Source organism: Macrosteles quadrilineatus, unplaced genomic scaffold (genome assembly GCF_028750875.1).
Source record: "Macrosteles quadrilineatus isolate MER2022 unplaced genomic scaffold, UCM_ALF_1.0 Scaffold_7__1_contigs__length_78375512, whole genome shotgun sequence".
Classification (NCBI taxonomy): domain Eukaryota; kingdom Metazoa; phylum Arthropoda; class Insecta; order Hemiptera; family Cicadellidae; genus Macrosteles; species Macrosteles quadrilineatus.
This window is the reverse complement of record NW_026542600.1, coordinates 57,025,743-57,048,776: the sequence shown is the minus strand read 5'-3', so window position 1 is coordinate 57,048,776 and position 23,034 is coordinate 57,025,743. Positions and strand designations below refer to the sequence as shown.

General features: G+C 39.7%; 1 protein-coding gene across 1 annotated transcript in view; it reads right to left on the bottom strand.

The window, feature by feature from the left end:
* Positions 1 to 23,034, bottom strand: part of LOC128999020 (vacuolar protein sorting-associated protein 53 homolog) — a 77,413-nt gene that overhangs the window by 32,311 nt on the left and 22,068 nt on the right. The window contains exons 5-6 of the mRNA XM_054425375.1: positions 8,124 to 8,244; positions 2,962 to 3,107 (exon numbers count right to left, since the gene is read on the bottom strand). Of these exons, the coding sequence (XP_054281350.1) occupies positions 2,962 to 3,107; positions 8,124 to 8,244 (267 nt within the window). The remainder of the gene's footprint in view (positions 1 to 2,961; positions 3,108 to 8,123; positions 8,245 to 23,034) is intronic.

Genomic DNA, 23,034 nt, shown 5'->3' with positions numbered 1-23,034 from the left:
TTATCAATGATTTTGTATGGATTAGCAACACTTCCACTAATTCAGGAATTAAAAAGAATGCCAGATGTTTTCCAGACCTGGTATGCAGATGATTCATCTTGTCAAGGATCCCTTAATAATGTGATACAATGGTGGCAAAAACTTAAAGAAATAGGTCCAAAATATGGATACTACCCCCAAGCAAAAAAAACCAAACTAATTTGGAACCATGATTTTGAAATTCCCAAAAAAGCTATGAAACAAATGGAGGGAATGGAAGTGGTTCATGGCAGCAAGTTTTTAGGAGGCTTTATTGGCTGTGAGGAAGAAAAGAAAAAATTTGCAGCAGAAAAGATCAATGCCTGGACCCAGCGTGTTGAAAATATTGCTGAGATTGCTGAAAAACACCCTCAATCAGCCCATACTGTTGCTACAAAATCATTACAAGCAGAATGGACCTTTTTCCAGAGAGTTGTAAAAGTCGAACCAGAAATGTTCAGTCCAATCCAGCAAACTATAAGAACATCACTTTTCCCCAATCTGTTTGGATTACAAGAAGGCCTATGTAAAGAAGAGCATGAATTACTTCATCTAACAGTAAAAAGCGGAGGAATAGGGATGGCTGATCCAGTTATGCAATCAAAACACATATATGAAACTTCAAAAAGAGGTTGCGACGTTCTATTACAATCTCTTGCATTAAAAACCTCTTTTGAGTTCAGTGAGCATTAAGATACTTTAAAAAAGACATTAAAAATCCATAGAGAACAAAAGAAAACTGAAGAAAACAAATTATTAAATGAAAATGTAAAATGTTTTTCACGACAAAGACAAAATGTAATACTACGAAATGCTGACACTAAATCAAAACATGGCAGCTGGTTATCCTGTATACCACTGAAGAAATTAAATTTAGACATGTCACCCCAAGAATTTAGGGATTCCCTGGCACTGAGATACGGTCGGACACCAATCAATTTACCAACGAAATGTGATGGCTGTGGAAAAGAATTTAATACAGACCATGCCCTTATATTCCCTGTAGGTGGCCTAATTATAAAAAGGCACAATGAAATTAGAGATACTTTAGGAAACATAATGGAACAGGCATGGGGGAATTGTATCAAAGAGACCCTTATAGCAGAGAATGGAAATGCAAACGGGCCTGCAATCAAAGCTGACTTGGCATGTAGAGGGGTGTGGGAAACACAGAGGGATGCATTATTTGATATCCGTGTCGTAGACACCGATGCTCCCTCATATGTTTCCAAACCTCATGACAATGTCATAAAAAATGTCAAGAAGAAAAGAAAAGAAAGTATATGACAGCTTGTGAGAACCGGAATGCCTCTTTCACCCCTTTGATTACATCAGTTTGCGGAATCCTAGGCAATGATTTTCAAACACTAATAAGAGCATTAGCTGAAAGATTGTCAGAAAAATGGGTTAAGCCTTACAGCCTAGTAGTCAATTGGATAAGAACGAGACTGACTTGCTCAATTTTAAGGGCAACAAGCATGTGTCTGAGAAGATCTCGGAAAAAATGGAGATCTGCTAGAGAATTCGAAGATGGAGCAGGCATCCAATATATATATTGAAAGAATCAAAATTTTTAGTAATATCTGTAATTTAGATTTATTTGTCTTGTAATATTTATAATAAATGTTTAAAGTTCTGTTTTTAGCATGAAAAAAAAAAGTATTTGTTCTATAATTTTTAAGTAGGATTGATGAAAACACAGGATGACACAACACCAAATATTTTCAATGTACTACTTAGTTTTCTTGATTGAACATTTATTTGTAATAACAATAAGAATAATTGACAATGAGTTTAAAAGGAGTGTAAAGCTGAAATTAACAGCAATTTTTAGGGAAAATTTTGTATTTGCCACTTTAAGGTTAGCCAAATCAGGGTTAATGTTTGTTGTCCTGATCCGTAGGATTGTTTTCAATTCAAAGGTTCACTTAGCTTGGAAGATGTATATAAGATAGCTCGATCACTAGGCACATGGTTAGGCCTACAGTTCATTTTCTCTTATTGGAAATAAAACGTGGAAAGTGTGAGAGGAGTGTAAGCCTACTATACACATATTTAAACGTTGATTTAAACAGAGTATCTGGGTATCCAGACAACCTGGGCACTGAGAATTGTACTTGAATTTGGTATGGACCAAGGACTACAATGATCACCAATAGCCAATAGGTCTCAATTCATTGATGGCGTTTCCATAGTTCTATTTTAACATCATAAGTAAATCACGATCACTGGACAATATCACAGACATTTTACTGATACTGCCACAAGAGGTGTTCACAGTGCAGTCACGATCGCGGGAGACGATCGGGGTATCATCGAGACCACAAAATATGCTCGTGAAGGTTGCTGCGATCGAGAATAACGATCATGTTTTGATTGAGACCGCGACATTTAATAACAGGTAACTTATTGCGGCGACCATGAATGACGATCACGATATTACCGAGACTGCAAAATATACCTACGGGTGTTGCTGCAACTTTTACGATAATCGATTTATACAAATTATAAAAAAATAATTATTTTTCACTAGGCCTTCGTGGGCCAGATAAAATCTGTTTGAGGGCTGAATGTGGCCCACGGACTAGGTTGGAGACCCCTGGCTTAGCATAAAATAAATAAATTTTCCAAGTTTGATCGAAATATATGTCCATAAACAAGCAAACTACCACAATTAACATATTCATTCTCCATAAGAATAACATGGGGATTAAAAATTCATATATATATACATTTGAAGGTGGGTGGTTTTGGCCTCTGGGGACCTCAAAACGGAGAGGCAAATCGGTCCCAGGTCTAAGTCTTACCATAAGAACTATGGTAATAGCTTATTCCCTATATGGAGAATTCCCTAATATAAAATTTAATAAAATACAGTTAATGTAAAGAATTTTAAGCGTGACTAACGTCTGACAGTCTCAATAATAATACAACTTCGCTTACTTGACTTTAGGGTCCAAGATATCTACAACCAAACAGGCTTCAGCAAGACTTCTTGTTGGAGTAAAGTTTTTGGCATTGGCCCCAGTTAATGCTTCGTGGAAATCTTGTGTTATTTGTTGGGACAAGGCGTTTTGAATTTCATGTACCTGAAAAATAAAATCAAGTAAATGTTTGAAATTATCATTTATTTAAAATGGAGAGCACAAAATATTCTGGAAATGTTTGTATACTCACGAAGTGGATTCAAAACTTACGGTGGTCGAGCTAGGACGGTAGCTTATTTGCTAACTAAATAAGTGGATGGGGTCAGGTCAGGGAGGCACACAACAACACTCTAGCTTTCTAGCTTAGAACTTAGAAGCTGGTTGTCAGTCAACATAATGGAATTAGTGGAAGATCTTTGATGCTTGGAAAAGCATCTGATGGTAAAGTTTTAATTTTTGGTATTGGACCTGAGATTAGTGTGAATTCAATATATTAAATGAATGTAAAATAATGGTAATTGGTAAGTTACAGCATGAAGATCGCCTACCAACACCCAAAGCCCTACTGTGGTGTCCCAAATGTATAGGAAAATTTAAAGTATTAGAATATAAGAAGGGCCTGAAAGCTCAAGTGTGTTGGACCAACCCAGAAAATAGATAATCAAGAATGCTGATAGATCTCTCATGAAAGGATCGAAAAGGAATCACAAACCTAAAAATACCCCCGCCGCAGCAAACCTGCAGACTAAGCGAATTTCAACTTGTCTGATTACATTTTTACTAAAATATTTCTATAAATAAGACATATTTATTCCCTATTTAAATAACATTAGATTTAACAAAAGCTTAGGTTTGCTGCTACGGGGAAGGTAAAAAGTGTTTTTTGACCATAGGCTACATCAATAGAATAGGATGAAATAAATAAATTTGCCAAATTTTATCAATATATAATATATATCCATAAACAAGTAAACTACAACAGTTTTCATTTTCTCCATAAGAATAACATGGGAATTTTAAATTACACTATTTTTTTAATTTTCTCCGTGACCGTTAGGCATACAACAGCGCTTCAATATACTAAATCATTTTTTTTAAGCTCTACAAAACGGTTTAAAATAAATTGCAAAACTTTTTGTTTTCAGGGTCAAAAATGGGAAAACCCCATTTTTACCCCATAAAACCCCCCATAAACCCCCGTTCCCATGGTCCGATTATGCTGGTTCGCGAACTCGTTCAAATAAACGTTGGTTTACACGTTTGTACCAAATCTCATCAAAATCGGATCCTTTTTGCTCGAGTTATCGCGCTAACGGACGTACATATATATATATCAATTTGAACGGATGTTGTTTTTGGCCTCTAGGGACCTCAAAACGAAAAATTAATTCGGTCCTAGGTCCAGGTCTTACCATGAGTACTACAGTAATAGCTTATTCCCTATATGGGAAATTCGCTAAAAGGGTCGCTAGCTTACTGAAATGGCTGTTTAATCGTCATGGACCAATAAGGAAGCACCAATAACCATTGGGTCCGGCCAAATACAGTAGAACCTCTTTAATCCGAACTAATTGGGACCGGGGGTAGTTCAGACTATTGAATAGTTCGGATTACAGAACATATTGTTGTATTTACATAAAAATTACTAGGGAAAAGTTAAAAATGCTGTATAAAGTAAAATTAATTGTTTATTTAATAAAATAGTAAACAGGGAATAAACAGTACTGTACATTACAATAGAAACAACTACGGTATGTATACCAATAAATACAGTATCCAATAAAGAACTACTGTACTGTATATAGAGTACAGCAATGAGGCGTTCGGATTAGTGGACGTTTGGATTACAGGGGTTCGGATTAAAGAGGTTCCACTCTAGACCAATGTAAATTTTGTGCTATTTGATAAAATTAGCCAAACATTTGTGGCTGGATTGCCCAGCTCTAGTTCAGAGAAGGTTGAAATTCCTATACGGATGGCCCAGAAAAAGTGCTGGAGAACCTTTTGAGCACTCACTTCCCAGGATCCTTGCAACCGCAGAGCACAGTCCAGGAGGAGATGGAAAGAGAGACTAGGGTGCGGACGGCAAGGGAATATTGGGCTTGCGCTAGGGCTGTGATCACCTTTACGGGTATAAAGTGGGCTCTTAGGGCATTTCAACCAATTAAAGCTCCTGGTACCGATGGCATCTATCCTGTGTTTTTTCAGGAAGGTGGGGACCAGTTGATACTCCCCTTGGTGCGTCTTTTCAGGACCAGCTTAGCCAGTGGAGTAATACCAACAGCATGGAGGACCTCAAGGGTGGTATTCATACCGAAGCCTGGAAGGGACACATATGCTGTGCCTAAGGCTTTCAGACCAATCAGCCGTACATCGTTTCTCCTGAAGACCATGGAGAAATTAGTGGATAGACGAATAATGGATAGGGTCCTGGTAAGCCGTCCTTTGAATCCGAACCAACACGCCTATCAGAAGGGAAAGTCATGCGAAACTGCCCTGCATGCGCTGGTTAGCAAGATTGAAAATGCTATCTCGAATAAGGAAATAGCGGTGGCTGCATTTCTTGGTATAGAAGGAGCTTTTGACAACACTAGTACTTGCTCTATTGTATCAAAGCTGGTGTCAAGAAATGTGGAAAGCACTGTAAAGAGGTGGATAGGCAACATGCTCGAAAGTAGGAGAGCACAAGCTTCTCTGTGTGGGACGGTGAGAGAGGTCAAAGAGGGTGTCCACAGGGTGGCGTCTTGTCACCAAATCTGTGGAACCTGGTGGTCGACGATCTCCTGACCGAGCTCAATGCACAGGGCATGTACGCTCAAGGATATGCTGACGATATTGTTGTCCTAATAAGAGGAAAATTGATGAACACTTGCCTGGAACTCATGCAGAGGGCATTGTCCATAATGGAGAGGTGGTGCAACCAGGAAGGTCTGAGGGTCAATCCACTGAAGACCGTAATGGTACCATTTACAAGGAAGAGAAATGTTGATATCGCTAGAGTACCAACACTCTTCGTTAATCAGATCCAGGTTAAGAGGGAGTTCAAGTACCTAGGAATAAGGCTGGACAACAAGCTCACCTGGAACAGCCATTTGGCACATATAACGCAGCGCTTTCAGACCACACTTATGATGATGAGACGGGCTGTTGGGAAGACCTGGGGTCTAAGCCCACAAATGACTAACTGGCTATACACTAGGGTTGCAAGACCGATGATGGTGTATGGCTCAGTGGTCTGGTGGACCAAGGTAATGCAAACTACCGCTGTAAAGAAACTACAAAAGATCCAGCGAGTAGCATGCCTTAGCATCACAGGAGCCATGAGAGGCACTCCAACTGCAGCCCTGGAAGTAGTGCTAAACCTGCCACCTCTCGACATTATTGTGAAAGGAGAGGCAAGGATGGCAGCCTACAGAATGGCTTGCAGTGGCAACTGGAATTATAATGCCTTCAGTGAGCGCACAAGAATTGTGGACAAGGTGCAGATGAACACCTTGGAAATACTACCAGACAGGATGGTGAAGATCACAGATCTAGAAAAACCTTACAATGTCAACATTGTTGACAGGGATGCCTGGGACGAGGGTGAACCTGAATACATGAAAAGGGGGATCACTTGGTATACGGATGGCTCGAAAAAGCCAACGGGCACGGGGGCTGGAATATATGGAGTCAGACCCAAGGCGCAGTTCTGCGTAAGCCTGGGAAAATGGCCACTGTATTCCAGGCAGAAGTTGTTGCCCTTTCCGAGTGTGCAAGAGTGTGTTTGAAGCGTCAAAAAGATCTCATGGTTCACAAAGGACCTGGGATTTGACAAAGAATGAGGACCTGTGAATGAGGGTGCACAATGAGCTGTTCCATCTGCGCTGCAATCACATGGTTGCTTGTACGCCTGGCCCTCAATAAAAAAAAAATGAGGCAAAATGAAATAAGAGAAAAGGGTATTCAGTAGCCCTTGAGATTCGACAAGAGCCTGAGGCTGATGGACGGAGTTGAGAGGTGCTTTAAAAGGCCAAAACATTAAGGTATCAAGAGGTAGCTATGTATCCCAGCATCTTTTTAGGAAGTTTAAGGATACCCCAGGAAGGTTTTTTTTTATATCTACAGTAGTATTTTATTGCATTAGCATCTCCTGATTATGGATGAAACATTAGTTAAATTTGTATTCTAATTTGATCCACTAACCAGTTTTAACATTGCACTTTGAGGTAACTTAAAGGTACTTTATTTTTAATATAGTTTTCATATGTGTATCTCAATTGTTAGTAAAATCTTTAAAACCAGAGATTATTAACCAAGGAACACAATGTAGTTCTACAATCAACGGTAGGTAGCAGCAACAAAAATTAAATTAAAAAAGGCTTTTGCGATAGTTATTAAAATATTGCAGATGCAATACAGTTACTCTACTATGCAAATACTTTACAGCATAAATTATATATTAATAGACATTTAATTATTATTTTAGAAAAACAACTATACCTACCACTATTAAAATATATAAAATTGCATCACTAAGAATAGCTTTTCATACTAGACCTAGTATTCAATTCTTGGTTATAAGGTGTTACTACAGTAGTTATCCTGTTTTTCACAGGAGGAACGAGCTGGGGGGAGTGAGCTGGTCTAGTGGTAAGAGTACTGGACTTTGGTCCCTGAGGTCCTGGTTTCAAATTCCACCAAATCATCAATGGATTTTATCCAAGTGATAATGCCACAAACGCTAAGTCTAGCCTGGAGTAATGTAAAAATAAAAAACAATCCCGGGCCCGTGCCTAGCATCCTAGGCCAAACAAAAAATAATTAGAAGTCGTCTATACTCCAAATCATGTGGTTGATGTTTTAAATGGTTGTTTTTATTTACATCACCTATAGACTAGGGATAATGGGGACTGTAAAAATCAGAGACGGAAGTCAGCAATACATGAATTGAGCTAGGCCTATATAAACAATCGGAGTAGCAATTGTATACCCACCAATCGTGATTCCCTGCACCCATTAAGGTAACAGCCAGGCTCCACTAAGCACGGTACTTTGCTGTTGCTAACTATGGGAGGATCGTTGCACAGCTTTAAGCACTTCCACTGTTTGAGTACCCTTAGTGTGGTAAATAGAACCTGTGGTTCGCCTTTCTAAACAACCAAGTTACAGAGACGAACTTATTAAGACATCCCTTACCTCATCAGCCAATTTCTTTATCTGTGGAATGTCAGTGTAGTTGTGGAAATGTTTCATTACTTCTACAATGCCTTGCAGTGGCATCACAATTTCCCCATATTGACGTTTACCGGTCAGGATCCTGAAATAATTTAATAACAGTTTAGGCACAAAGTCGACTAGGGGGTCTGAAATATAGTTTTGTCAAACATTATGTGTAGGCCTAATGTAAGAGGCACGCTTGTGCTTTTTTGTGTGTCTTAAGTGTGATTTGTACTAAACTAATTTTAATCATTTATTGACTCAAACTGATCAGGTAGTACTGTATTTGGTTTAATATAAATACAGCAAAACCTCCCTCGGTACTTACGTATTATACGGAGGCCACTTATTTTACAGCGCGCGCTGCGGCGGTTGGGTTAAGTTGGGTTATCATAAATATGTTTGTAGAACTTTCCTAGTTTCGTTATGAATTGAACTATACGAGATGAGTCATAAAAACTTATGATAACCTAACCTAACCGCCGCAGCGCGCTGTAAAATAAGTGGCCTCCGTATAATACGTAAGTACCCCTCCCTAGGGTGTTTCAAAAAGAATCATCCGATTTTAAAGGTTTATAATTTCAAAACTAACAATGCGATCATACGGACATGAGGTTAATATTATATTAAATGATAACTCATCAGATTTTTTACATACCATATAAATGCTCAATATGACCCACTTTAGATGTTCATCATATGTCAAGGGGGTACTCAAATTTGTCCCACACCTTACCTAGCATGTCTTGAGTAATTAATTCCAACTGCTCTAGTGCGGTTCTTCAGTTTTACCAATGTTGTTGGAAGGATATAAACAGGGTCTTTAACAAACCCCCACACAAAGAAATCACAAACAGTAAGGTCAGGTGACCTTGAAGGTCTGTGACATAACGCGGAATCGTTTGAGCCAGGACGGCCGATCTATCTTTTAGGAAGCCTACCATTCACAAAATCTCTCACGTGAAGATTCAGTATGTGGGGTACCGTCCTGTTGGTATGTAAAAAAAACTTTATGAATTATTCTTTACTATCAAATTGGATGATTCTTTTTGGAAACACCCTGTGTATTAAAAATTTAGAAACAGTTCTTAAACTTAAAAAAATTAACCTTTCCTTTTCCGTCATACGAGTATCACTTTATAATTTGAGTGTAACAATACATCATCCCAAATATGACATATATTAAATTGCATTGTTGTTTCATTTGTTGTACGTGATACGCTGCAATTCCTAGCCTCGCGGCTGTGTTTTGATGTATTGCGTACACCCAGGGACGTCCCAGTACGTGCTGTCATCTAGTGACTAAATACACAACTACTTGGACTTGGACAACACTGCTGTAATATATAAGGCTTTATTACATTGCCAGAAGAATATTGAGTTTGTGTGTGTGGTTGGCTGCACTGCTGAGTGACGTCACCGACGAGGAACGATGGCACGAAGCGGAGTGAAACGTCAGTCGGAGTTGTCATGCTAAATAGTAAGTTGTCCCAAGTATCGGGTTCTTTAATCTTACTAAGTACAGTTATTACATTTGGCGACGAAATTAAATCCGCGTGTGCGTGAAATGTCTAGTATCGGTCGGATATCGGAGTTTAATCCGTACGAAGAAGATATTAGTTCGTATTTGTTACGTTTGAAACACTTTTTCAAGGCCAACGAGGTCAAGGACGTGAAGCAGGTCTCCATCTTGATTACTGTAATAGGCCCTAAAATATTAGCCGTCCTCACCGATCTTATTTCTCCTAAGAAGATTGACGAAGAATCTTACGAAAATTTGAGCAAAATCTTGGAAGATCATTATTCTCCTAAACGCCTTGTGGTCGCTGAGCGTTATACTTTTTATAGTCGATGCCAGAAACAATCTGAAAGTATTGCCGAGTTCGTAGTGGCAGTGAAGCATTTGGCTTCGACGTGTGATTTTGGAACATTCTTATCGGACGCACTGAGAGACAAGTTAGTTTCGGGAATTAAAAATGAAGCAATTCGTCAAAAATTACTTTCCGAAGAAATGGATTTGAAGAAAACGTTGGCTCTTGCACTCAGGCTTGAACAGGCCGAGAAACAAACAGGTCTATTCTCGAATACAAGTGTTCAGGAAATTTCCAGGTTTCAGGTCAAGAAGAATGCACGTGTTTCCAACCGAGGTTCAAATTTTCACAGTGCGGGATCTAAATCAAATTCAAGTGATGTGAAGGGAGATATGTCTCAGATAAATAAGTGTTTTCGTTGTGGCAATCCAGAGCATAGGGCTAATAATTGCCCGTATAGTAATTACAAGTGCCATGGGTGTAAAAAGTTGGGTCACATCAGTAAGGTTTGCAGGTTCAAAAATGAAAATCCAGTGAAAAATTCCATAAAAAGTGCTAAATTTAAAATCCATCAGATGGAAGAGGAAAATAGGCCTAGGCCTAGTGGTGGTCCAGATGAAGTGAAGTTTGAAAGTTTGTCTTTGTACAGTATGAATTCTGGTGATAATGTTTCTGCCTTTAAGGTAAGCCTAGAAATAGAGAATGTATCCGTATTAATGGAAATTGATACTGGCTCGGCACTAACTGTGTGCCCTCAAGAATTGTTTAACAAATATTTCCCTCATGTACAATTGAGTACTGTAGATATCAAGTTGCTTACATATTCAGGCAATGAAGTCAATGTTATTGGACAAGCTTTAGTCAAAGTAGCCTACATGGACCAGACTTATCATTTACCTATGATAGTCGTTAAGATTGATCGTAGGAACCAGCCTATGCTTCTAGGCCGTAGTTGGCTACAACATATTGCTTTTGACTGGAAATCTATTTTTACTTGTAATTTTAATAGCCTATCAGGCAGTGTTAAATCTAAGGGTGGTGAACCTAACCTAACCCTAGGTAAGGCCGTTGAGCCTAAAGTCGTTTCTGGTTTGAAACAAAAGTATGCCTCTGTGTTCAAAGGAGGTCCTGGTGAAATTAAGGATGTTGAGGCACGTATTGTGTTAAAAGAGGATGCTGTGCCAAAATTTTGTAAATATCGCCCTGTTCCTTACGCGTTGCGTAAATCAGTAGAAGATGAGATTGATAGGATGATTGCTGAAGGTATTGCTTATCCCGTTACCAGCTCTCAGTGGGCTACTCCTATTGTGGTGATTCAGAAGAAAAGTGGGGTGCGACTCTGCGGGGACTTTAAAGTAACCCTTAATCAAGTGATCCAGTCGGAACACTATCCCTTGCCTCAACCGGAGGACATTTTTGCTACTCTAGCAGGTTGTAGCTGGTTTTCAGTTTTGGACTTGGAGGCAGCGTATCTCCAACTTCCTGTGGCGGAGGAGTCCCAACCACTCTTGACTCTAACTACGCACAAAGGCTTAGTGCGTTTGCGACGTCTGCCGTATGGTTTGTCTTCGGCTCCGGCTCTCTTTCAAGCGGCCATGGACAAAATTATTGGTGGCCTACCTGGGTCAGTGGCATATTTGGATGACGTACTGGTGGGTGGATCTTCGCAAGAGGAAGCGTTGTCACGCTTGGAGAGTGTTCTTCAACGTCTTCAAAGTTATGGAGTCAAGGTAAATGATTCTAAATGTAAATTCTTACAGCCGTCAGTACAGTACCTAGGCTACTGTTTGTCGTCCAAAGGGATCAGCCCGCAGGAGGGTATTTTGGAGGCGATTCGGAATGCACCCGAGCCAACTTCAAAGGAAGAGTTAAGAGCCTATGTAGGCCTTATAAATTATTATGGGAAGTTTATTTGCAATCTTTCAGACAAACTTAGCTGTTTTTACGATCTACTTCGTAAGGATGCACCGTGGGTATGGTCATCCCAATGTTCTTCTGTTTTTCAAGAAAGTAAGACATGGGTATTGTCTTCAGATGTCTTAGTTCATTATGATGTAAATAGACCATTAGTTTTGACTTGTGACGCAAGTCCACGAGGTGTTGGTGCCGTGCTTTCGCACCTTATTGATGGAGTAGAGAGGCCTATTGCCTTCGCATCGAAATCCTTGAGTGCTAGTGAAAGAAATTATTCACAGTTGCATAGAGAAGCTTTGGCTCTTGTTTTTGGAGTAAAAAAATTCCATAAATATATTTACGGTAGGAAAAATGTCGTGTTACAGACTGACCATGCTCCTTTAGTGACAATCTTTGGAAATAAGCGGGGAGTTCCCTGTGTCGCCGCTGCGCGTCTTCAACGATGGGCCCTGATCCTCTCCGCCTACAGTTTTGAAGTAAAGTACCGCCGTGGCTTGGACTTGCCACATGCGGACGCTCTTTCGAGATTACCGTTACCTGATGACGACCAATTGGAGCTGGATTCCAACTACATCTCTCATGTTTCTTCCCTGGTAGAGGCCTTTGACTGTTTCAAATTGGTGAGTGATCTCAATCCTATTACTGCTAAGGATATCGCTCGACTTACTGATACTGATCCTGTTTTGACAAAGGTCAGAGATTTCATTTGGCATGGATGGCGTGATAGTCAAGATTCTGAGCTGGTTGCTTATTTTCGAAGAAGGGATGAGTTGTCCGTAGAGAACCAGTGTGTTTTATGGGGTAGTCGAGTAGTGGTGCCAGAGAAACTGAGGAGTGCCGTTATCCAATTGCTGCATGATCAGCATCCCGGAATAAATAGGATGAAAATGTTAGCCCGAAGCTTTGTTTGGTGGCCGGGGATTGATAAAACCATTGAAGAGACGGTTCTCTCATGTCATGTGTGCCAGTGTACAAGGAATGCTGTGGCTAAGGTGCCATTATGTCAGTGGCCTAGAGCTTCAAGTAGGTGGCAGCGCATCCACGTGGATTATGCGGAAGACCCACTAACAAGACAACAAATGCTCATAGTTGTTGATAGTTTTAGCAAATGGCTAGAAGTGTTTATCATGAAATCTACTACATCGTTTAAAACCATTGAAAAACTGCGTACGCTGTTTGCGTCTTTTGGCCTACCGGAAGAATTGGTCAGTGATAATGGTCCCAATTTTGCTAGTGGGGAATTCAGAGAATTTCTGAGCAACAACGGTATTAAGTTTACGCTCTCACCTCCTTACCATCCTGCCTCGAATGGGGCTGCAGAAAGATTTGTACAGGAAGTCAAGAAGAACCTTAAAAGACAGGTCATGGCTAGTGGTTCTGAGACCATTTCTTTACAACATAAATTGGATAATTTCCTCTTTGCATTTCGCAACACACCCAGTACTGTCACTGGTGTTACCCCTGCGGAATTGTTCCTTCAATGGAAACCGAGAACTAAGTTGACAATGCTTAAACCCTGTTTATTGTCAGCCATTGATAAGAAGAGGGAGGCGCAGAAGGAAGCAGCCGATAACCATCGGGGAAGTTTCAGATCCTTTGTGGAGGGAGAAAAGGTGCTTGTGAAGTCAGTACGGCAGGAGATCATTTCTTGGATTCCTGGGAGAATTTTGGAGCGGAAAAGTCCGTCTACTTATGTGGTGAGCGTCCTGGGAGGTAAAGTACGTTTCTGCCACGCTGATCATTTGAGATCTAGTAAGTTGACTGAGGAAGAGGAAGTTACAGTCAATAGGCCGGTAGTGCAATCTCCGATCAAATCCCCTGAGCACAAGTTTACTGTGGGAATACAAACTCCGCCAGAGCGATCACCTCGTGTCATGGAAACTCGGAATACCTCACCAAGACAACAACGGAGTGTAGGCCTACCAAAATCTCCAGCTACGCACACTACAGACGAGCATCCCGAAGTGCAGCCCAGCCAGCAGTGCAGCCCGCCATCACTTCGGAGATCTCAAAGGACTGTGCAAAAGCCGAAGCGGCTCGACCTTTAAGTTAAAAGGCCGAGTTAGAGAGAGAAGATTTTATGTTTATTTTATTTGAAGAAGAAAAGTTTATTTAGTGTTCTGAAATATTTTGTGAAGCTTAGAAACAAAAAAAATTGTAAAAGAAGAAAATGCAAACAAAAAAAAATTGTTGATTTGGCTTAGCCTAGAATAAAAAGGTTAGGCCTATAGAGAAGAGTTTTATTTTAAGTTTGGGCGAGTGTAATATATAAGGCTTTATTACATTGCCAGAAGAATATTGAGTTTGTGTGTGTGGTTGGCTGCACTGCTGAGTGACGTCACCGACGAGGAACGATGGCACGAAGCGGAGTGAAACGTCAGTCGGAGTTGTCATGCTAAATAGTAAGTTGTCCCAAGTATCGGGTTCTTTAATCTTACTAAGTACAGTTATTACAACTGCAGTACATTGTAGATGAAATGGGCTACACAAACTGAAGTGTCGTCACCCTGACGTACCTTCGTTGACACGGTGCTATCCTTATTCACTGTAACTAAGTCACTACGTCACCCTGACGTCTTACACTACGGGAATCGGGAAGTTAATAAGCACTACGGTTTAACACTGTAAAACTGCTAACGACCGAACGGGCCGGAGTTACTCAGGATGGAAGCTGGCTATAACTGAGGTGTAGAGGTGTCGGTTAACATGGACTCATGGGTTGGGGAAGTGGCGTGACCCGATCGTCCAATAGCATTCGTTTATTCAAATATTATTAACTGGTAGTGGGAAATACAAACGGTTACAGTTCAACGTACATATTTAAATATTGCCAGCATAGCCTTGTAAATTATTAAATAGTAAAAACTGTTATATTACTTATATAAATATATTACATTCCTCCCCTTTAAATCTGACCATAAAATGTGACCAATAATTATTTTTCAATTTCAGTATCAGTAAACAGATAGAATATAAACGCTGACAAACAAATACATAAATAAAACAACCTAACAACACACAAACACAACAACCGTTATATGACAACAAAACAAACTAATTATAAATCTATTCTCTCGACTGGTTTCCTAGCTCTCATGGGATAACGTCTCTGTGGTGTAGTGGACGTACGGTGTTGTACAGGTGTACGGTGTACAGCTGGTGGTGAGTTGCGATCAGCTGTTTGTGGAACCATAGAGCGCCGCGGAGTGGTGGGAGAGAGGGACGAGCGCGTACTATGTCCCGGAAGCTCGCGCGTCATAGGACTGACGTCACGCTCAGCTGGTGTACTCTGAACAGCTGGGCGCGCGATGACTGTAGTTGCCGTGGGCCTGTTGTCTGCATCTGATGTCAACACTGGGCCACTGTCGATAGCTATCAGCTGATCAATGTGTCTTTTCCACGTAACACCCGAACTTAACTTAACTATATACATAGTTGGACTTATCTGCCTAACCACACATCCTTCAATCCACTTATCCTTAGATCTATAATCTCTAATCAATACATTTTGGTTTTCAAACAGATATCGAGTCTTACTACCCCTAGCATACATCTTTTGAGCTTGTTGTTGTCTATTTACAGTCTCAGACAAATTAGGTCTGAGTAGGTCTAATCGGGTTCTCAAAGGTCTATTAAACATTAACATAGCAGGTGTCTCATTAGTGGTCATGTGCACAGAATTGCGATAGTCAAAAAGGATTCTACTTAAGGCTACAGAAGTATTTACATTTTCCTTAAATGCACATTTTAACTTTGACTTAGCATACTTAACCGAGTTCTCGGCCTGTCCGTTACTTTGAGCATGGTACGGAGCCGATGTTGTGTGCTTGATACCGTTATGTTTCAAGAATGAGGCAAACTCCATTGAACTGAATGGAGGACCGTTGTCACTATGGATTGACTCTGGCAAACCAAACCGTGCAAACAAATCACGGAGGTGATTTATAGTGTGATTGGCTGAAGTCGAACTAGTTTCAAAAACTTCCAGCCACTTTGAATGTGCGTCAACTACTATCAGATACAACTTTCCCTTGAATGGGCCTAAATTATCTACATGTAACCTAGCCCATGGTCTACTCGGGTAATGCCAATGATGCAATTCGGCTTTACTAGGATTTGGTCTTTCAAGAAGACAGGACGAACAGCTGTTAGCAAGGTTCTCTATGTCTTTGTCTAGACTTGGATACCAAAAATAAGAACGCGCAACAGACTTCATTTTAGTTATGCCCAGATGAGACGCATGAAGTTCATTCAAAACATAACTTCTCAAACTACTAGGAACAATTACCTTGTACCCCCACATCAAAACACCTTGCTACCTACACCAGCTAAACACCAGCTAGTTCCTCCCTCCTCTGATAAAATGGGAACAATTCAAATTCCTCCTTAGGGACAAAATTTGGCCACCCAAACATGACATAGCCTAACACTCTCCGTAATAACGGGTCTTTTTGTGTTTCTACTCTAATTTGATCACATGTCACTGGTACTGAGCTCTCTTTAACAAAGTGTAAATAAGTACCTAACCACAACAATTCGGGTTCCTCGTCTGCTGGGGACACTTTAAGTGGTAACCTAGACAACGCATCGGCGCTATTGTTGTCTGACCTAACATATTTTATGTCAAAATCATACCCTGACAGGAACAGGGCGTATCTCTGTAATCTACTGGCTGCGAACACAGGCAAGCCTTTCTTAGGTCCAAAAATACTAATAAGGGGTTTGTGGTCACTCTTAAGGGTAAAATGCTTCCCGTACAAATACTGGTGGAATTTCTTAACACCATAAACTACAGCTAATGCCTCCTTATCAATTTGTGAATAGTTTTGCTCTGCTTGGTTCAATGTACGTGATGCAAAACTTACTGGTTTTTCAGCACCGTCTTTGTCTATTATACTGAGAATACAACCTAGACCATAGTTACTTGCATCTACTGTAAGTATTACTGGTGCTTGGGGGTCATAGTGTGCTAGCACAGGAGCCGTACACAATAGCTCTTTAACTTTTTTAAACGATTTCATACACTCGTCATCAAAACAAAATTCTACATCTTTCTTCAAAAGGTCATACAAAGGTCTCAAAACACCCGCAATATTAGGGACAAACTTAGAGTAATAGTTGACTAGACCCACAAATGATTTTACTTCTGTCACATTTCTCGGTACAGGGGCATCGACAATCGCTTTTATCTTGGCTTGCGAGGTGTGAAGCCCATGTTTGTCTATAGTAAACCCCAAAAACTCCAATTTTGATGCAAAAAATTTACACTTATCTTGTTTCACTGTGAAACCTACAGCCTTGAGACGTGAACAAACTTCCCTTAGTCTACTTAAATGTACTTCGTCATTTGGTCCTGATACAATTATATCGTCCAAAAAACATTTCACACCTTGCAACCCTTGCAAAGCTTGTTCGATGACTCTTTGAAAGATACCTACTGCTGATGCTATGCCAAAAGGCAATCTTTTGTACGCAAACAACCCCTTGTGTGTACTGATTGTGCACAACTTTTGTGATGACTCATCTAATCTTAACTGCATATAGGCTTGACTTAGATCGATCTTACTGAAAAAATCCCCTTTTTGTAGTTCTGTAAACAAATCTTCGACCCTAGGAATGGGGTACCTATCAATTTCTAATTGTGCGTTAACATGCCTAAAGTCCCCACAAATCCTAATGCTACCATCCTTTTTAGGAACTGGCACAATAGGCGATCCATACTCTGAACTGCAAACTGGGACTAAAATATCAGACTCCACCAAACGTTCTAGTTCTTTTTCTACCTTAGCCTTAAGGGTGTAAGGTAGTGATCTGGGTCGATGATATTTGGCAATGGCATTTTCTTTTACAACCAGCCTTACGGGCTTACAGTTACATTGTCCTAATTGATCTGAAAAAACTTCAGGAAACTCTTTTACTAGTTCTTTAACTAAACTTTCATGTTTACTCTTTGATTCACAACTACTTGTAGCGACAAATAATTCCTCATTATTTTTGAAAGAAATTTCTACCCCTAACTCCTTTATCCAGTCTCGTCCCATAAGGGGATGAGCTCCGTCCTTAATTACGTACAAGTTTAAGGTCTTGCTTTTATCTCTGAACTGAACATTTACCTCTAGCTTACCCACAGGGTAAATTGGCACATTAGTGTACGAGCTTAACCTTATGTCAGTAGGAAACAATTTCAAAGCACTCAAATTATCTTTGTAATAAGCCTCGCTTACTACAGTTACCGAAGCACCCGTGTCAACTTCAAAAGTTACTGATTTGTTCTCAAGAATAACCTCTGTTTTGAAAGGATCTACCTTAGTTATTTTACTGGACCCTTCACTAATTTCAAACAGATTACCTATACTCTCCTCAATATCATCATTTACGCTTACATCATCAGATACCTCATCTACATAGTTATGATGCTTATTTCTATTATATCTAAAATCACTCTTATTACTACGGAACTGAAACTGTGACTTACTGTTTTGCTGAGATCGACACACTTTTGCTAAATGATTTTTCTTACCGCACTTGTGACATGTCGAACCTTTAAAACGGCAATTCCTGCCGATGTGACCGAAGTCACCACAACAAAAACACTGCCACTGCACTCTATCATTTGACGTTGACGCCGACGCCGCTGCAGACGATGTTGGCTGTTGCTGTTGTCTACCTCTTCCGGTGTTGTGATGCGCTGAACCTTGTGGGCGGGGTTGCTGACCTGATGGGCGTGGTGAAGCTGAAGCTGATGCCGCCGCCATGCGTTGGATCCTCCCGCCGTGACCATCGCTGCTTCCCGCCGAAAGTGACGCCGCGCTCTTCTCCGCCATCTCGAACTGTGACGTCATCTGCACTGCCTTCTCGAATGTTAAATTTGATTCCGATAAACGTCTCTGCTTCATTGAATCACTTCTGATGCCGCTAACCAGGCGATCTCGTAGATAGTCATTTAAATTCGCGCCAAATTCGCAATGTGTCGACAAATGCTTTAATTGCGCGATATACTGTGAAACACTCTCGTTTTCTAACTGATTTCTTAAGCTGAATCTATATCGTTCCGCAATGAAAGATGGGGTCGGGTACAAATGGTCTTTAATTAATTTTACTAATTCAGCGTACGATTTACTAGACGGTTTGTCCGGTGTACACAAATCTCGCAAAAGTTTAAACGTCTTTACACCAACTACTGTGAGTAACGTACTAACCTTTTTCGTTTCACTGACCTCATTACAACTTAAAAATAGTTCGAAACGTTCAATATACGAGTCCCACGTTTCCTCGTGTTGGTCGAACTCCCCGACGCTTCCTATAATTCCCGCCATTTTATGTCCGAACTTAATCCTTCACTAAATAACTTCTCTATGTTCATTCCTTCCCCACACAGACTAACGAAAATCTTTTTTATGGCGCTAAAACAAGCCATTTACACTACGCGTACAGTACCGGACGTAGACCGACGCTTCACTCCCGAACGTTAAAACTGCTCCAATGGTCCTCGTCGCCACTGAAGTGTCGTCACCCTGACGTACCTTCGTTGACACGGTGCTATCCTTATTCACTGTAACTAAGTCACTACGTCACCCTGACGTCTTACACTACGGGAATCGGGAAGTTAATAAGCACTACGGTTTAACACTGTAAAACTGCTAACGACCGAACGGGCCGGAGTTACTCAGGATGGAAGCTGGCTATAACTGAGGTGTAGAGGTGTCGGTTAACATGGACTCATGGGTTGGGGAAGTGGCGTGACCCGATCGTCCAATAGCATTCGTTTATTCAAATATTATTAACTGGTAGTGGGAAATACAAACGGTTACAGTTCAACGTACATATTTAAATATTGCCAGCATAGCCTTGTAAATTATTAATAGTAAAAACTGTTATATTACTTATATAAATATATTACACAAACCACTAAAATAAATCCTTTTACTTTTTTTTGTTGTCTCTGGTGTTGAAATTAATCAGCTGTTTAGAGCACACTATTTCCCCAGCTTCTGCCTTGTTTGTTTTGTTTACATGCGAATGTTGTTTGATTAGTAAAACATTTTCTAAAATAGTATTTTGAGTATTATTGTTAGTTTTTTTTTTTTTTTTGTTTTACTAGCTTCAACTGCTGGAGTGTTGTCATAGTGATGTAAAAGTACCAAAAGGTTTGTGTTTTTGGAACTGATGTTGGTTTTGAAGTAGTGAGATTGATTGCTGGATTTTGGATGGACATAACTTATATCTGATGTAAGTGATAATGATTTATAAGTTATTGACAAATGAGTCAGAGAGTGGCAATGAGGTTTATCTCTTTACTCCTAGGGATAACCTCTGCCAAGACAATGATGAGCCTAGGCATATTTCTCCCATGGAAACCTACATTATGCCACCTGTTGAAATGAACATGCCTCCACCAAATTCTGTAGAAATGACAATTAATGATGTAGTAGCGGGTGCGGGAGGCGATTATCCGGCTTAGAAATAAGAGTAGTCCTACAACTGATAAATATTGTATTACATACAAACTTTTATTTCAATATTTCAATTATACATTTTTATGCCTATAATCTGCTCTTTATTTTGGTGAAATAATTATAAAAATCAATGCATAAATAAGTTAATTACTGAGGGTTTTTTGTAAACCGGTAACAGTCCCACTCAAAGCTTTAAAAATTCCCGAAGGAAAGGGTGTTCTTCTATATAAAAAGTCACACGTTGAAGGGTTAATTTGTTAAATATGTAGATTTATATTAGATTAAGAAATCTCATTGTATTTTTATATCTTTGTATATGTATGTCAGGTTAAGTGTAAAGGCCAAGTCACACCGAGCTCGCTCCCGCGGCGGGAGCGAACTTTTAAAAATCCCTCACCATGTTATCAAATGTGCCAAGTCACATCGCACTACCGCGCGCCCGCGGGCGTGCGGTAGTGTCCGCCACGTCCGCCTGCTCAGCGATTTTTTGAGAGTACCGCGGCGGGAGTTTTATCTAGCGCATGCGCAAAGGGGCATCTCGAATGGCCAAGCTATTTAAAGTTTAAAAGTAATACAATTTAATACAGTTTGAAATGAAATTTAACATGTTTCTTTTGTTTTATAATATATGTTGTTTTGTATTATCTTCGAATATGTTCATCACTGGAAAAAATCACTTTTGTTTACCATGCAATAATAATGTTTACGGCGAAAATTTAAGGTTTCCCATCATATCTTTTATATTGCCGACGTAAACAATGTTTTATTATTTCATCAACTGTTTTAATTTGCAACAACCAAAACTGTACAATCAATGTAAACTTGAACTTTCAATAGAAGGCGTAGCAAAAAAATTACATTGGTTTAAAAATTGTCTTATGTTTTTATTTAAAATTAAAAAGTATTTGTAGTGTAGCGAAAAATAATGTTCAAAATATTGAAAAAGGATAATTTACCCTCAACCATATTTAATATGCTTGCACTTCGAACACAAGGTCAAAATGAATTCAAAAACTAATTACAGTTCACTTTTTAAAGTACACTAACAAATAAATAAACATTCAATTGCTTCTTATACACTTAACTACTTAAGAAAACCTGCAAATTTACATGGCATACTAAAAAGGTAAAGATGTTTCTTATGTAAAACGAATTGTAATGAAATCATCTCAAAACTCCCGCCGCGGGCGCGAACTTTTGGTGTGACATGGCTCGAGGAAAAACATCCGCGCGCGGTACTCCCGCGGCGGGAGCGGCGGATGTCGGTGTGACATGGCCTTAAGACATTTTACGTGTAAGTGTAAGGGACATGTGGCCCTAACTTTGTCTGGTGAAGTAAAGAATCTTTCATTTAATTTCATATTACAGATATACTACCCAGAAACCAAATGGAACAGCCCGAACATTATTGCCAAATATAATTGAAAACATTGCTCCAGGAACAACAATCAGCAGATGAATGTTTTATTAACTCTTACTGCAGAATATGACTGTGAACCACTCTATTAATTTTGTTGATTCTGATACTTTGGCCCACACAAATACTACTGAGAGTACATAATGGATAGTTAAATCTTGTGACAAAAAGACAATGGGGTACCTCCCACCATATTAAACAGCTACTTATGCGAGAGTATGTGATGACAAGCGTTAAGGCCCTGACAACGTTTTTGAGAAAATACTAGTGCATATCTCAGAATTTGTGTCCACAGTAGGGTTTAAAGTCTGAATCTGTATTTCATTTCTCAGCATTGGGTTTGTTTATTTTTAACAGTTTGTTTCTCCTATTAAATTTCATTGAATCTACATATTGCATTTTTTAGAATTTCAACTGGAAGGTTACAATATGCTTCAGTTTTAACCTAACCTAAACTAAGCTAAAGTAAAACTAACTAAGTAGCTAGTTAGTAACTAACTGACTAATAATTATGGTACAATACCTCGTCAAGTAATCCAAATTTTGATGTCAGTTTAACAACCTACATGTTTCACCGTAAATGCAGCATCGTCAGGGTTACAAAACATAAGACATCGATGTCACACACACACAATAAATACACGAACACGAACATTTAATTGACATTGATAGGCCTATCACACACACGTGACGCGGACAGTCCCGGCGCAGAAGGTAGACTGCAGTGTCAGACTCCTTCCTCGTTGTTGTCCATGTTATCAGTAGGACAAAGGTCAGGTGGCCGGTTATTTTGGTCCAGGTCGTGTGCGTGTGACAGGCCTATCAATGTCAATTAAATGTTCGTGTTTGTGTATTTATTGTGTGCGTGTGACATCGATGTCTTATGTTTTGTAACCCTGACGATGCTGCATTTACGGTGAAACAAGTAGGTTTTTAACCTGACATCAACATTTGGATTTTTTTACGAGGTATTGTACCATAATTATTAGACATATAGAGTAATCCAGGGGCCATCAACATGGAATTTAGGAACTAAGTTATCTAAATAGGATTTGTAGATAATTATGACAGTTTAACCTGAAAAAAACTAATGGTAACTTAGTTGTATAATGGTAAAGGTTCAAATGTATAACAGAAAACAACATACTTGAGAGTGTCCACTCCTCCAACAAGCATGTGAAGATGGTTCAGAGTTGTAATGGCCGCAGTGAGATTCCTTTTGGCACAATCTAGTTGTTTTATATCCCTTGTTATCTCTTTGACAGTTTCCTCGGATTGTTCAGCCTTGCTTT